Source organism: Cariama cristata, unplaced genomic scaffold, assembly GCF_000690535.1.
Source record: "Cariama cristata isolate BGI_N322 unplaced genomic scaffold, ASM69053v1 scaffold27702, whole genome shotgun sequence".
NCBI lineage: Eukaryota > Metazoa > Chordata > Aves > Cariamiformes > Cariamidae > Cariama > Cariama cristata.
In genome coordinates, this window is record NW_009603685.1 from 13515 (window position 1) to 29594 (window position 16080).

At 42.3% G+C, this 16080-nt stretch overlaps 2 protein-coding genes across 2 annotated transcripts in view; one reads left to right on the forward strand and one right to left on the reverse strand.

Annotated features, from left to right (window-relative positions):
* Window positions 1-11645, forward strand: part of SRPK1 (SRSF protein kinase 1) — a gene marked incomplete at its 5' end in the record, with an annotated part of 13864 nt that extends 2219 nt beyond the window's left edge. Inside the window, 12 exons of the mRNA XM_009695306.1 lie at window positions 238-325; window positions 540-627; window positions 2112-2218; window positions 2915-3080; window positions 4104-4129; window positions 4630-4843; window positions 5132-5560; window positions 7018-7118; window positions 8051-8158; window positions 9511-9580; window positions 10024-10116; window positions 11011-11645. Coding sequence (XP_009693608.1) covers window positions 238-325; window positions 540-627; window positions 2112-2218; window positions 2915-3080; window positions 4104-4129; window positions 4630-4843; window positions 5132-5560; window positions 7018-7118; window positions 8051-8158; window positions 9511-9580; window positions 10024-10116; window positions 11011-11195 — 1675 coding nt within the window. The remainder of the gene's footprint in view (window positions 1-237; window positions 326-539; window positions 628-2111; window positions 2219-2914; window positions 3081-4103; window positions 4130-4629; window positions 4844-5131; window positions 5561-7017; window positions 7119-8050; window positions 8159-9510; window positions 9581-10023; window positions 10117-11010) is intronic.
* A 3410-nt stretch (window positions 11646-15055) lies between these two features.
* LOC104157824 (tetraspan membrane protein of hair cell stereocilia homolog) lies at window positions 15056-15658 on the reverse strand (the record flags this gene model as incomplete). Its single annotated transcript, XM_009695307.1, has 2 exons — window positions 15056-15072; window positions 15422-15658. Coding segments are annotated over 2 exons (254 nt in total), but the record flags the coding sequence as incomplete, so codon positions are not given.
* Between the last annotated feature and the right edge of the window lie 422 nt (window positions 15659-16080).

Sequence of the window (16080 nt, forward strand, 5' to 3'; positions counted from 1 at the left end):
TGCTCTTGTGTTCAGCAGTCTCTGACCTATTACTTCGTTTTATGAGAAATGACTAATATGGATGCTTTATAAAAAGGGACCCAAAGACAATCTTCAGGAGTGCTTCTTAAGCCTTGTTTTTCCATCATGCCTTAAATAAGTAGCTCTCTTATATGCATAAGAATTAGGATAATCCTGAAGAATAAGTTCTTTGTATGAGCATTAACAGTCTCCGATTTACTTATCGTGTGTGCGTAGAGGGAGGAGATTTGTGGCAATGAAGGTGGTGAAGAGTGCAGAGCACTACACAGAAACAGCACTGGATGAAATCAAGTTGCTAAAATCGGTGAGTGCCAGAGAGTGGGGTTCAATTTTTATTTTTTAAAATTCATTTTGGGGAGTTCACATTAGTCACATGTTTGCTATTTCTGGGTCATCTAGCTGCACAGAATTTGGATAGGAACCTAACAGCAGTGCAATAGATCTGACTTCAAAGTATATTCCTGCCTGTTAATTACCTCAAGGAACATAAAATTTATCCTTTTTTTTTTTCTCTGCAGGTCCGCAACAGTGATCCAAATGATCCAAGTAAAGAGAGAGTTGTTCAGTTATTAGATGACTTCAAGATTTCAGGAGTTAATGGTTCTCGTATCCTTTTGTGGAATAAAGGCAAAGAATTGCATAAAGAGTTTGCTGGGTAGCTCTCATGTTGGGGCTGGTGAGCAATGCCCAGGCATCCCTTTCACTGCGCAAGGAAACCTGCTGTAGAATCATCTGCCTCCAAACTGCCTGCTAAGCTCAGATCCAGAATGATCGGCCTGACATAATATGTGTAAGTCATCGAGACAGCACTGCTGAGTCACGCTTTTAACATGAGAGATGGGATGGCTGCATCTGATTTGCGAATTAGGGCTGACTGACTCAGTGTCCGAGGTACCTTTGTGGTAAGAGAGCCCGTCTATCTCAGCCCTGCAATTTTGCAGGCAGCCTGGTAATAACCCCTTAGTTCAGTAAAGCAGTACAAAATGTTAAGATCGGTAATGAAAAATAGCAAACGCATGCAGTCTATATCTTGATAATAAGGTTTTCTAGTTACGGAAGCATCCTACCTTGGACTTTATCGACATTGTTAGGATGTTTAAAGTGTATTGCTTTGAAAATTGCCGGTAGTTCTGTGAACAGCCTCCTAATAGGCTGTGATTTGTGGCACGTCCTAATAATGCACCCTTAAAATTTGAAAGTTGGACTTTAGTGCATGTTTCTGCTGTGCGGTACCTTGAATTTTATTCCAGAATTATTAGACTACTTGAGAAAATTGAGCTGTAGCTTATAAACATTCTAACACTTTCAGAAAACAGAAGCCGCATAATGTATTTCCTCTGACTTTTTCTGATATCTGGCATCAAGTAAATGTTGACTTGATCTTGTGTTTCTTTCACTCGTGTGAAACACATGTATGCTTTCTGCTACCGTAGAAGAAGAGCAACCTAATAAACTCCCAGAAGTCTGACTTCTAAAGCAAAGGCACAATACTGAATATGTCACTAGAGTGACTGTAGCTGTTGAGATTTTTATAGACAAAAAGCAGATAATGTAAATATTGTTGAAGTTCAGGCTTGTTGAAAGTTTGTTTTGCTGGTAAAGAGGCAAGGGAGGGCAGAGAAAGTAGCTGAATTGTTCTAAAGATGACTTAGGAAATGGAAATTTTTTTATCTTTTCAGGTAATGGTGGTACAGACAGATCTGGCATTGAGTTTTGCCTGGGGCAAGAGCCTAGGCTGTTCCAAAATGTATGTTGTTGGCTTGAAGCTGTCTCAGTACTAGCAGGAAATACTAATGCACACTTGCTTGTGTAACTGGCTTCCACTCAAAGCAGGAGATTTCTACTGCTGCATTAGGACCGCTGTCCTAACCAACTCCATCCCTCTGTATTTTAGGTTTTAGGTAACGACACTGATGTGTAGGATAGGATGGTGCTGTTAAGGAAGGGAGCTTCTCTAAGCTGTGTCAGAAGGATAAGGGTTCTTTAATATTGAACACTTACCTTGCATGGATTTCTTTTGATCCTCAGTCCTGGGAATTCAGGGCTCCTTGGGTCAGGATGTCCACCTTTTTCCTTGACTTGAGTTCCAGATATCTGTATGGTGTTTGAAGTTCTAGGGCATCATCTCCTGAAGTGGATCATCAAGTCGAATTATCAGGGCCTTCCACTCCCTTGTGTCAAAAAGATCATCAAACAGGTAAGTTCCACTTCTGACTGCACTGTTCCTATCAACCTCATGAGAACTCTTTCACTAAACTTTCTCAGATCCAAGAAAACAAAAGTAAAAAATCAGTGGTGTCTCTCCCGTGCAACAAAATCATTCTTGGGTTAATATTTCTTTCTGTACTGCAACAGCCTTGTGCTACAGATATTTCTGATGCTTAAACCATGATGGGAGGCTGGCTTTGCTTTTAACCTCTTCTTACCCTGGTTATTCCTCATAAGTGAAAGTTGTTTTTTGTTGTGTTTTTTTTTAAAAAACTCTGTCACAGTGAGTTCAGTGTTTAATGATGAGAAGAGCAAGAGAAACCTGTTCTTCCTACTGGATGGTTGCCTGAGAAGAAACATCTTTCTACATGTGAGGTGGAGCAGAGGAGGAAGGCATAATTTTATTGTAGGGTATTAAGATCAGATTTTCAACTGTAGTGACTTAAGTTATGAGGGTGAAGAGACAGTATTTTAAATTCATAGCTAAAATCTGTATGCAAATCTACATTTTTCTGGAACTGAGTAATAACCGCTGATCACATTAGCGCTAATCTGGAATATTCTCAAACACAGAAGTCCTTCAGGTTCGTTGGTCACCCTAGGCAATTTTCCGTTTTCACTTCACTCTCACTTTGCTCATTCTTTGCTTTTTCTAACAATCGTTTTCCTTCTCTCCTGTCTGCAGGTTCTTCAGGGTCTGGATTACTTGCATACAAAATGTCGAATCATCCATACAGATATTAAACCTGAGAACATTCTTCTGTGTGTTAACGACCAGTATATCCGCAGGCTGGCAGCAGAAGCAACGGAGTGGCAAAGATCTGGGGCTCCCCCACCATCTGGCTCTGCAGGTGCTTTTTTCCTGAAAATTCGTGCTCCTTCCCCCCGCACCCTCAAATCATCACTAATCTTGCTAGGGAAAACTTCCTAACTGAGTACAGTGGAACAATAATGCAAATAACCTCTGAAAAGCCACCTGTAAATTGTGAAGTTAGTCATAAGTTGGAACTCAAAGATGATCAGGCAGGCAGTTGTTTGTATAAGAAAAATGGAGGAAGGATACAGGCGTCCTGGCACCTGCTTTGAACACAGCTAATCTGGAGCTGATAAAATGGTAGGGCAGTCAGTCTTGTATAGCACAGACTGCGTAAATGCTAATACACTCAATATAGTGCTGAAGTGAAAACGTTGTGAGGTATTTCTCACATTTTCTTCAAAAGTTTATTTCCTTTCATTGCATGATGCTCACAATGCATTTCATGAAGGTCTCGATGATTTACCTGTTGTCAGTTTGCAGAAGTCTGAAAAACTCGTAAAAGAAACAGCTTCCTTGACCTGCTAACATCCCTAAAGATCCGAGAGCAAATTTTCTCTTGTTCCTAGTTCCTCATGTTCCTCCTCAGGATATCCATCTGTACCAATGTGTGGTTTTCAAGAACTACTGCAGTGTGTATTGGAAGGCTCCGTCAAGTCATAATCTTGCACCACCAATGTTCAGCTGAGCCCATCATAGCTTAGCTCAGGGAGGCTCCCTTAACTTTGGCATTCTAATATTTTGGTTTGTGTTGTCTTTTCACTGAGATGCATAATACATGCAGTCAATGAAGCTGTGTGACAAGAGGTTTTAAGTCTTTGATATCAGTCAAGCAAGTCTACTATCTGGAATTTTAACAATACTTTTACTCATTTAATGTTTTTCTGGTTTTATTCTTGCTGTACTTTTGTGGAGAAATGAGCCTTCAAAATAACATTTGCTGATATCTTCAAAATATTGTTGCCAAACCACATAGGAAAAAGCTTACCTTAAGATGAGAATGCAGTTGCAGGTTTTGAATATAAATATACTAATTTGCTGATCTTCCTTTCCCTTTCAGTGAGCACTGCACCACAGCCAAAACCAGTAAGTGTAATAGCTTTCATGCATAAGTCTCTATCTGCTTGTACTATCTACTGCATTGTTTCATAGTGCAGTCAGCATTACGGGAGAGCAGCCTTATATCAGAAGGAAAAGTGTGATTTGTGTTTGCCATACACATAAGCATCAGGTTCAATGCGTTCTTGGAGATGTAAGTAGCATTAGCTCATATATGACCAGAACGAGTAGTCTTTTTGGTGGTCTCAAGGCCTGTTGTGAAGGTGACTGTTGTCCGTGGAGTCTGAGATCCCAGATCACTCATTTGGAGAATACTGTAGGTTTCTCTGGTCAGGACAGAAATGCACTGATAAAAGTTGCTGCTCCAGAAACCTTAATACCTGCTTTTTATTTGGGAGAAGAACTGTCTCCAGAGTTTTCATCCCAGAGGGCTTTCCTCAGCTCTAAAATAAATTAAAACTTGATGCATTTTAGACTTACTGAAATATGAAATGCTGAGTCCAATTTCTCTGCTTGCTTCTGTGTAGGCTGACAAAATGTCAAAGAATAAGAAAAAGAAGTTGAAAAAGAAGCAGAAACGGCAGGCCGAGTTGTTAGAGAAGCGAATGCAAGAGATAGAGGAAATGGAGAAGGAAGCGAGCCCTGGGCAGATACAGCCTGAAGAGGAGGAAGAAGCTCAGAGCCCCCTGGAAATGCTCATAAAAGTTAGTCCACCGGAGGAAAATGTCAGCAAGAAGACAGGTATGGACCTAAAGTATTGCTGAAGTAGCACAGTGTTGTCCTTCCACTCATGCTGGCATGAGCAGAGTGAGCAGCTTTAGTAGAGGTGGCCATTGTCACTTAACCTGTTTGTGTTGCATTCTACCCATCGAATGAGGCTGGGAAATTTCCTGTCACAAACTGAATTAATGACTGATTGTGTTCAGTTACATTTTGAGAACTACTTACTTCTGAGGGCTCCCTTGAAGAGCTTCAGCTATTACCTTGTTTAGACATATTCTGCTATCTTCTCCTTTTCCGCTCTTCCAGCTGAGGTCCTTGTGCAAGAGCAGTCTGTTCTAATGGAAAGCAGCGTGGAAAAATGTGTAACAGAAATAAACTGCAATGGAGTGATACAAATGACGGACTTCCCAGTCTCCAACAATCAAGGGTCTGTGCAACTTGAGGATGACCTTCATAATGCCAATGACTGTGGCGGTCACCCTCATACCCAGAAGAAGGAGGACTTCCATAGTTGTAATTACAGCCAGCGTAACGGTGACTCGGAGAACAGGCCTCAAGAAGCAATGTTGGACTCGTTCGTGCCCTTAGTTTCAGAAGATTCTATGGTGTGTCAGCCCACGTCCAACGAAGAGCGATCGTTCAATGAGCAGGAGATTAACCATTTGCAAGAAAGCATCCGGACAGAGATACCTTCAGAGGACGAGAATGAGAATAATAGCCCGTCGGACAGCAAAGGTATAAGAGGAACCCTGTGAGATAGGGCTCCTTTCTCCTCATGGGGAGAGTTGTGTTACAACGCTTCATCAGAGTATGAATAGAAACCTCCACTTTGTAGGCTGAAGTGATCGGAACCACCTGTTTGAGACTTTTCCTGCCAGGAGTAATTAACCTGGCAGTCCTACTCTGAGACCCTCGCTGTTTGTAGCTTCCAGTTGTAGTTGTAACTTAGTTTTGACTATTGAATGCATAAGTATTCCCACTTCTAAAAAGTACCTATGCATTTCCTTTTCAGTATAGGAACATTCCCTGCTTTGTATCAAATGTTGTGTATGTGATTTTCATTAACAGTTAGAAATGTAAGTCTCCAGATTGTGACTGGCTGTTAAATTATGGGGTAAGTGCTGTTCGGTGTGTTCTGATAGTTTTGTTAACATGGAGCACAGGTAACTCCCCTCAATTCCTTGAAATGAGGAAATGTTTTCCTAGAAGTGGAAATGCAGCCTGACTGAAACAAAGCTTATAAAGAGTAGGGGGGGGGCGGGAAGAACTCTTTAATGCTTTTGTCTAAATATGATTTGTTTCAGAGGGAAAAAAACTGTAGGTGTTGTAGATTTAGGAGAATGTAAGACACACAATGTACAGCAGTTTAAACACATTCCAGGTGCGTGTTTTTTAAAAACTTCGATCAACTGATAAAACTGTCCTTTTTTGTGTCTTTGAATCAAGGTCAGGTGAAGTATATCTGCTTGGAGAAGGAGGGAGAAACTAACACTTGTACTTAAAAAAAAATTCTCTAGCATTTTCTTGGCAGAGGTGCTGTTGGGGAGTTAGGTGGATGAGAAGTAGGAAGGGAAATTTAAAGATTTTGAAACTTGAACTGCATTTAGTTGGATGCCGCTACTAGATTACTAGGTGTATTTTGCTTCTCACGGCTTTCTCCCAAGTTGCTTTAGAGCTGCAGCTGGATGTAACTTAGTGACTTAATATTTTTGCTCTCCGCTCTGTCACTGAGGTTTTCCCAATATACACTTTAGCTCTGGTAGCTGTCTGTGTTGCAGCGGTGAGTGATTGGTATGTCAAAAAGATGCTATAATATGTAGACTCTTCAAAGATTTAGGAAGACTTAAGGGTTGAGAGGCTTGTTTTGTTTCTGGCGATGCCCTTATTTACAAAGCCTGTCTATATCTAGACTGACTTTTTAAGGCTGTGCAAAGAGTGCTGGGAAACAGTCCCTCTTGCATATGCTTAATTTTCCGTCTGCTTTGTAACACCAGTCGGGTCTTAATGGTGGTGGCTCTGTTGTTCATCATGCAGACTGATGCTGATTTTTTTATACTTAGGCTTCGGGGAGGGAGAAGTTCTGATCTCTAAGCAAAACCCTTCCTGGGTCGGGAGAGGGCGATAGGGTTTGGGTGACAGATGGTGAAACCGTCCATGTAGCCTTAATCAGCTGTTGTACGTGTTGCCTCTAGGAAAATCAACTGCTGGGAATTTCCTTCTTAATCCTCTTGAGCCCAAGAATGCAGATAAGCTCAAAGTGAAGATAGCTGACCTAGGAAATGCCTGCTGGGTGGTAAGTTTACAATCTTTTCACATTGCCTGTTTAAACCTGCTAATTCAGTCGCAGTATGCCAAGATAGAAGAATAATCGGGAAAATAGATTTTTATCCTAGACCTGCTTGTGAAAGTAGTGACAGTTTGAAGCTATTGGTGGGAAAAAAGAGTGGGAAGCAGGGACACAAAGAAAGGAAGGGTCCTATAACGTAGGATTTCAGCCTGTGTTCTGTGTGCCTCGCTAGTTGTTAGGTTATTTCTATTAGACCTGTACACAGTGTCACATATAATGCGTAGAAATCTGTATGTGAAACTTCTGAAGGAGTCTGTAGCTCTCTTGGAGGATGAGAAAGTTGCAAACAGTTGCTCTGATGTGCTAGTTCTGTGGTTTACTAGCTTGTCAAACCATTTCAGTAGATTGATAAGCACATGAAAGAGACTCAGTTTTATTCTTTGATTTATACTGTGCTGCTTTTAAACGTTTGACATTTCAAATAGAAGAAATGTCTATTTTACTTGGCTTCTTAAATGGCAAAATACTTCAGATCTTATGGGAGAGATGGGTCTTAAACTCAGAATTGCGTATCGGGCTTGCAGTGTCTGGCAAGGTGGTCTCTCATGTTGGTGTTGCATACCTGCTTTAAGGTAGCATAATGATGGCCTATCTGTTGTGATTGGATAGGAGAGGGTGCAGCGTCTGAAACAGTCTTCCCTTATTTTATTTTTGTGGCTTGCCTTCCTTTAAATTGCTGGACTGTTTTACTTAAGGAGAAGTGTCTCATGTAGAGCATTTAAACAGTACTTGTAGGAATATAGGGTAATATTTAATGAGGATGTAGAATTCAGATGAAATGTAATGGGAATGAACTTTAATTTGCTCTGACCTTCCAGGTTGTTGTCTCCTCTCTTAAACTATCTCTAACTGTTTATTAAAACATTTCTTCTATTTAGCACAAGCACTTCACTGAAGACATCCAGACAAGACAGTACCGATCCTTGGAGGTGTTGATAGGATCGGGGTATAACACCCCTGCTGACATCTGGAGCACAGCATGTATGGTGAGTGGTGTCATCCCCGGGATTTTAAACTGTTTCTGCAGAATATTCTGGGTGACTTGTGTGCTGGGCAGTCTGGACTGCTGAATTGCTAGCCAAGCCTGGCAAAAAACCCTCACAGATGTTCAGCCAACTTCCAGACTTGCTGAACACCATGTTTCCATATCAAAGTTGTTTCTTTGATACTTTTTTTTTGGCCATGTGCGGCGTTCCTTTTGAAAGTTAGTTTTGTTGTACAGCACCGGCAGATTTCAAATATAACTGTATTTTGACATGGTTTGTGGAAGAACAAGACAACTATGCAATTGTGAAGACAAAAATCTTTTTATACAAAGAGCCTTTCTGCTGCATCCAGCACTGTTTCACAGATGTCTTCAGTATAAATTCATATTTTAATCATATGCATCCTCTGCATGTTTGGAATCATTTTATAATCTGAGTAATGCTGAGACGAGGCTGAAGCTGTTCCTGTAATAGCTGGCAAATGCAGAATATGGTGATTAAAAAAAAAAAATCCGTCTAGTCAGTTACTGTGTGTGCCTTTTTTGTAGAAGACACAGAACGGAGATATCAATCAAAGCTTGGGGTTTATTTTTTAAGCTTGGAAAATAGTGAGTTAAGTAATTTTCACTGTCTTGGAAAACAAGCTGTGACTTTTATGAATGTGGTAAAACAGATTGCGGTAGGGTCATGTTGTCTCTGCAGAATGTGTGGCCAAAATTTTGCAGTGGTTAGTCCCAGCACCTGATTCAGTAGTCTGACAACAGCAGTCTATAAAGAAAACTAAGAATACAGAAGGTCAGAGGTACTGTTTTGAGTAAAAGTGAGTACGTAAAGGGTAAATATATCAGGGAATTTAGGAGTGGTGAGTTGAAATGAATGCAAATGTTTTTCTCACTTAAAACATTTTTATATCTACAGGCAAATGTTCGGAGTCTGTTTGAAAAATGTCTCTTAATATCTGAAACTTGGGGAGAAGGGACAATCTTTGTACAACAAAAAAAAGGAAAAAACCACTAGAGTTAGGACATGTCATTTTACAAAATGCCGTTGAGGCAGAAGAAAGGCTAAGCATGTGCAATGCCTTAAGTTTGTACGGTTTCACACAAGCGTACTGCGTTATGCTGTGATCCAGAATTTGTCATAGATATGCCTATGATGTTTTTTAATGCAGTTAAAATGTTGCAAAGTAATTGCACATCTTAAGATGGTAATGGTTTACTAGAGTTTTGCAGGTTATTCCTCCCACTGCTTTGCTTCTGACCCGCAGAAAGATGCAGGATCAACTTGCAGCACATCTAACAGTGTGTGAAGTGCATTAAAGTGATTTAACGTGCTCATTTCTGTTTGTTTAGGCCTTTGAGTTAGCAACAGGAGACTATCTGTTCGAACCTCATTCTGGGGAAGATTACTCACGGGATGAAGGTGTGTTTGTCTAAGTCTTTCCTTTTTAAAATGGGACATGAAATACAATGGTTGTTTTTCTTCAGAATGAGCCTTACGAGTTAGCAATGCAAAGGCTCCTTGCAAAAAGATGGTGTACCCAAATCAGCACCAACTCTGCTCGAGCCTCTGCAGTAAAACACCGTGCAATAAAGTCCGCGCTCTTGTTCTAGTGTTTCCCATTCCTCTTGCCACTGGATTCTCTATCTTGCTTCTCCCACTGATCATGCCTCAAATTGCCATTACCTTTTTTCCCCTTGCCCCTTGACTTTGTGGCTGCTTAATGTAATTGGATTTTAGGTGGATCTCAAAGTATTTTTTAAGGGAGATAATGTATTTCTCCTTATTTCCCAGAGAAGAAAACTGGGGCATAGAGGTGTCTTGTGTGGATGTGTCTCATTGTCTTTTCTTTTGAAAAAATGCAGATCACATTGCATTGATCATAGAACTTCTGGGGAAAATACCTCGCAAGCTCATTTTGGCCGGAAAATATTCCAAGGAGTTTTTCACCAAAAAAGGTAAAAGGAAACAAAGCAAATGTCACTTATCCCCTCATCCTCTGCTCCAAATACACAAGAGTGCCTTGCTGGAAATACCAATTAACAATAGGTGCTAGCAAAGATGTCTCTCTAAGTCTTTCCTTTGTTTTATGAAAGACTTTATCAGAAAAACTGCAGCTAAATATAAGGCATCCTTGTCTAGCTGCCAGAAGTATCCTACATCCTAGTACTTGACATCTTGGTGTAGATCAAACACAGCAGGTGGAAAAACAGGACTGTAGATATTTCTTCAGACTTTATTTAGCTCATCATCAACCAGAGGTGTTGACTCACCTTTGAAGTCTTCTGTAGACAGCTTTGTTCCATTTCTAGCATGCCAGTCACCTAAAATAGTGCCTTGCATCCTGAGCCATGTTGCTCAGGACACATTATACCATTATCATAAAGGCCTGAGTACACCAGAAATGTATTGAGTCTCAAGAAGAAGTTTTTGACCTAGTTTAATACTTTTTTTTTTAAATAAAACAAACCCTTTTTTGTTAGTAGTGTATTGCTTCCTCACTGCATGTATGGCATGTATTCCAAAGTCAACGGCACAGTGTTTATCTGTCATGTCAATTGGTATAATTGGTGATTTAATGAAGTTAAACAATATTTGCTGATCTTGGAAGTAGCAGGAGGAGGAGAAAAGCAGCCTTCAAGGAAGTACGTTTCTAGAATAGTCTTCAAAAGCAGACAGAAAAGGGGTTTTAGTATAATTTATTTCTTCCTTCAGCATGCCCTGCTGTTTTATACTCCCTATGCCCAACTATTCAGAACAGTTTCTGAATTCAGTCTGTCTTGTCTCGGCCTATTTTATTCAGCTGCTCTGGTCCCACACCTTGCACTTAACCTGTCTCTCTTGGTTTTTAGGTGATCTGAAGCACATCACCAAACTGAAGCCCTGGGGCCTTTTTGAAGTCTTGGTGGAAAAATATGAGTGGTCCCAAGATGAGGCAGCTGCATTCACAGACTTCTTATTACCTATGTTGGAGCTGATCCCAGAGAAACGAGCTACGGCAGCAGAGTGTCTCAGGCACCCCTGGCTTAACTCATAGAGGCTTCAACCCAATGCCACAGCACTACACTCTGGTTTACAGCATAGCATACACGCACCCAACTGCCCCTTCCCAGATCCTTTTTTTTTTTTCTTTGTTCATTTTCAGTGTGAAGTTCTTCCTTCAAGGCTTCCAAGATTTTAGATAAAGTCTAACCTGTTCTGCTGAGTTTGCTTGTGTGACTCAATGGGGACTCTCCTCAGCCAGTGGGCATCATCTGTGTTTTGCCTTGATGGGGCTTCGCCAAAGACTAATTGACTAGAATATGAAGTTTTTCCCGAGTTCTCCTCACTGTTACGCACTGTGTGTTACAGATGTGAGCTCACCTGTGGTCAGATATGCTCCCTTAGCTAAATTTCAACTCTCCTTTCTTCGTGAGGGGGATGTGAAGATCTGAACGCCTCCTTATCTCACTGACTCAGGAGCCAATTTCCCGCTGTTGATCCAGTAGCTAGCAATGGGGTGAGAAGTAACAGATGGCACCAAGGCGGTGTTAGTTCCTTGTAGAGCAAAGACCTCAAAATCCTCCACCATTTTCTAGGTGTCTACTGTATTCTTTGCTTTCCGGTCATGTGACTTTTTTTAGTTCTAGCTGCTTAAATCTTTTGAAAAGAGCTATTTAAATCTAGGTTTTAGTATTCTTTATTTCTTCCTCCAAAGTGCCCTGCCCCTTTACTTTTTCCCTTCCCTGTGCCCGGATAGTCAGTATAGTTTCTGAACTCAGTGACGTTTTCTACCGTAATGCCTGTGCCTGTGACTAAAAGGCAACAAGCAAAATAAGCAAAAGCTGGAACTGACTCAACGCACAATTTTCAGCCTACAGATGAGCACACCATTTGGCTGCAGAGAGGTAGCCTTGTAGCAGGCAACTCTTCTAACATTTTAGTGAGCTGTAAGTTTGGGGTTTTTTTGGTTTTTATCCCTTACTGGCACTTTTTTGCCTTGCTTGAGGCGGTTGCTGTATCCGTGAGAGATTGGTTTTTCGCTGATGCAGTCTACTCTGGCTCTTAATTTTTGACCATTCACTTCTTCCCAAGAAAAGGGTGGCAGCTTCTGTGTAACAGCCACTCTATAGCCCTCGACTTTCAAAATCAACACTTGAAGGCCCAATGTAAAGATTTCTTTTCCTCTAACTTGCTTCAGGTGCTGGCCTTCAGAAATAACTTCCCAGGATGGGACTGCCTTTTATTTTCTGGGCCATTAGCACAAGGAGAGCTAGCAGAAGTGAATGAAAAGTGACTTTTCCATGTAGATACTAGATTAGAAGCTGTTTCTAGAGTTACCCCAAGTAAAAACGTTCTGTGGGGTTTCTATATAAACTTCTCAGAGGGGGTTGGATATAACAAGTAAATGGGTTAATTTTAGTTAAATCACTGTGGCATTTGATAGTTTTATGATGGCTTCTTCTAGACTTGCCCATCCTGTTATAGATTCAGCGCATCCTACTCTACTCTAAAGCAGGATTTGGCAGCGGTGAGACTTCAGAGGCACTTCCTTACCCTGGACCAAACAGGCCTTTGGATTCATGGTGGCTCTCGGAGGACAGAAGTGGCTGCAGGAGCATGCTGGAGGCCACACAGATGCTATCTGAGACAATCACGTTGCCAAAGCTGCCAAGACCACTGTTATGTGTCACTTCTGTATGTGTGTTTGGAAATTCTGGTTTGCAAGGATTGTTCATTCATAAACCCTGGTGTCATTTAATCCACTTGAAAAGAGTTTCTCCAGTCCGGTGCCTGATTTGGCTTATTAATGCAAATCATGCTGCATGTTCTTTTAGGGGTAGATCAGGTTCACTATGCATATAATCTAAAACTAAAGGAAGGTGACATACCAGAAGAGTTTTAAACTGCTGATTTTACTTCCCCCTGCCCCCCCTCCCTATCATCTGGAGTTTTCCAGTTGTGTGTCACTTCCATATCCATTACAGAAGGACTGGGTTCCAAAATTACTGTCTCCATACTGTGAAGATACGTTGGCAGGGCAAACGATTTCTGTTGTCTTGAAAGCTCACCCAGTCCTGTGTACTTGAGACTGGCTGATTAAAGAACTTTTCCTAGAAGGGGTCTGCATGTTTCGACTGTGTGAGAGCTCCTTCCCATCCTTCCTTGCCCTCTGCCACCCCTGACTGGAGGAGGAGGTTTTTTACCGTCATAGCCAAGGCTAGAGGCAGCTGGTGAGTTGAAGACCTGCAGAAGCAGCTGTCAGGATTCTTGTACCGTGTGCTCGTTCACTTGGGGTTTGTTAAATTTCCAAATTGCTGTAAAGTGCTCACACTAAAGGATTTGTACTTGCTGTGTCAGTCTAAAACCTGAAGGAAAATACATTTTTATTCTTTCTACTTGGGTGCTTTGTCTTTTTTTTCTTTGTGAAAACCGTACAATAAACAGATTATTTAATAACAGCCCTATTCCTCATATGTTCCCTCTGTAAGTCTGTTCTTTCTGAGCTAGTGGCCTGTTGATTGAATTGTCTTTACTAGTGAGCACTTAGTTTTGATTTCCAGAATGAGACCTGAGGAGACGGTGTAGGTGAAGGTTTTGTTGCCGGTATTGTGATCAGTTTTAACGGGGAGAAGAGCAGTGAATAGCAGGGCAACTCTGCTGGAATTTTCCCATTCTAAAATACGGTTTTCTCCAAGTTTGTGCTCTCTCTGCTGTCTTCCCTAGCAAGGAGTCTTAACAAAACCTTCCCAAACTCCTTTTTTCTAGAGGGAAGCATAAAACTGGAAGGTGTTTGTTAGAACTGAATTGAACTGACTGCTGCAGGAACCAACAAATCACAGCAAGTCGAAATGCAAATCATCCTAACGGGCTAATTTGGGGTTCTCACCAGGTAAGAGCTTTTGTCTTCTGCAGAAACGGACTGTGCCGACGGCTGCCGCAGGTGGGGGTTGGTGTGATGAGAAATGATGGCTAAATCCGATTAATCGCCCGGTGGGATGTGAGTTGGGGGGATTAATCGCCTGGTGTGATGTGAGTTGGTGCTGGTTGGCACCATCTGCCGCGGTTTGCGGGTACTGTTGCAGCCTGCTGCTGCCTGGCAGATTTTTTTTTTGTTTGTTTTCCCCAGAAAAGTGCCCTTTTTAAAAGGTTATGTTTGGTGGTTGTTGCCCAGAGTGGGAAGTTTGATTCATGGCTTTGCTAGGAATTGGCTGTGTCGTATTTTTCAAGTACAAGGGCAACCTGGGACGTGGCAGAGGATTTCCCCTGCACCAAGGAGACTAGCACAAAATGCAAAACACTAATGTGTTTTCTTTTTTAATTCAGAAGTAATTTCCTTGAAAGAAGGTGTACAAACCCCAAGAAGCAGCAAATCACCATCCCTCCCCTTTTCTGACAATGGACTTGGTTTTGGTTTGGTTTTTTTTTCACTTCCCCAACAAAAAAAAAAGGCAAAACCCCCTGTGTCGAGTTTGGGCTCTTGCCATCAAATAAACTCCATGAGAGCTGTGAGCTAACAGTGGCCCCTTAGGTGAAAAGAGCAGTTGTAGAAAATCCACAGAGGTTGCTAAGTTTAAAGCTCCTGGAAAAGTCACTTTAAAGAAAAGAGCTGATGGAAGAAGAGCTCTGGGTGTCCCTGGGAACAGAAAGACTACGTCAGCTGTTGCAAAGGGAGTATGACTTCAAATTTGAATTTTTGGTTGGTTTTTTTCTTGTCACATGGCAAGGATTTCTGTTTTCGTGGTTTCAGGAGGCACAGCAAAGACTGTTTCCCCTTTAACCACAAATAAAACCAATGTGACTACAGCACCAAAAATCTATACAGTTGTTGGTCCTTTAGTAAGAAAAATACAACAGCAACATTACGTGTGATGTTAAAAATCATGGCAGGCATCGCTTACAGGGTGAGCGGCTCTGTCAGTCGTTGCCCTCTTCTGTAAAACAAAAAGATAATCACAGTGTTAACAGGGAATGGTACAAAACTGAAGGTGCAGGTGTGTTTTCCAGGTTGGTTTTCAAAAAGGGGTAAAAAATTTTTAAAACGGGAGAGGAAGCCCCAGGCGTGTGAAACGTAGCCTGGCTTGGTGTGGGTTCCTGCCTTGCGCTCCATCCATTTTCTGCTTGCTGCTGGCCCTCTCTGCATCCCTGTGAAGCAGCGTGATGACCACGATGGCTCTCCTGGAGGAAGCCACCATCCTCCCAAATAACAGCGAGCAGCTTCAGGGTCAAAACGCTCTGCAGCAGCAGGACAGGGGCTCGGAGCTCGGCCCTAGCTGCCTTTACCTTTATTTTCCACTTTAAAATCGGACGGGAGGAGGTTGTCCTGCCGGTTCCCCAACACAAAGGCCAGGAAGGAGAGTATGAGAGCATCGAGGATGCCGATGATGCAGAGGATGTACGCCCAGCGCACGGTGCAGGCGCCCAGCGTATATTTGTCCGTCTTGTCCCCACACATGCGCTTCACCTCGCTCGAGTCCCAGCCGTCGGGGTAGATCAGGCAGCCGATCATCAGCCCGGTAGCTGCGGGGAGAGGGAGATGTTACGGCGGCCGTGAGCTACCCGCTGAGCCCGTACCGCACGGGGAGAAGGGAAATGGAGGAACATGGCCACAAACAGTGCTACAAACAGATAAAATACTACAGACCAGCTAACTAAGCTTACAGGGGCCATGTGTTGCCCATCACGCCTGGGTTCTGTTCGGTTCAGCCGGGGAGGAGCAGGATACGGCACTGGGAGCTCGGCATCCTGCTCCCCATCAAGGACACGCTGCAGCAGCATCTCCCATCGCTGCGTTGCCCAGGCAACATCTCTCCTCTCCTGCCTCCGCACGCATCCCTGGCCGTGTCGCTCCAAAGAAATATTTTCTCTGAACAAAACCGGAACGGGTTTAGCCCATGTAAGGTGGAGAACCTTGCTAGTGCCCCGTGCAGAGCTGGATTTCA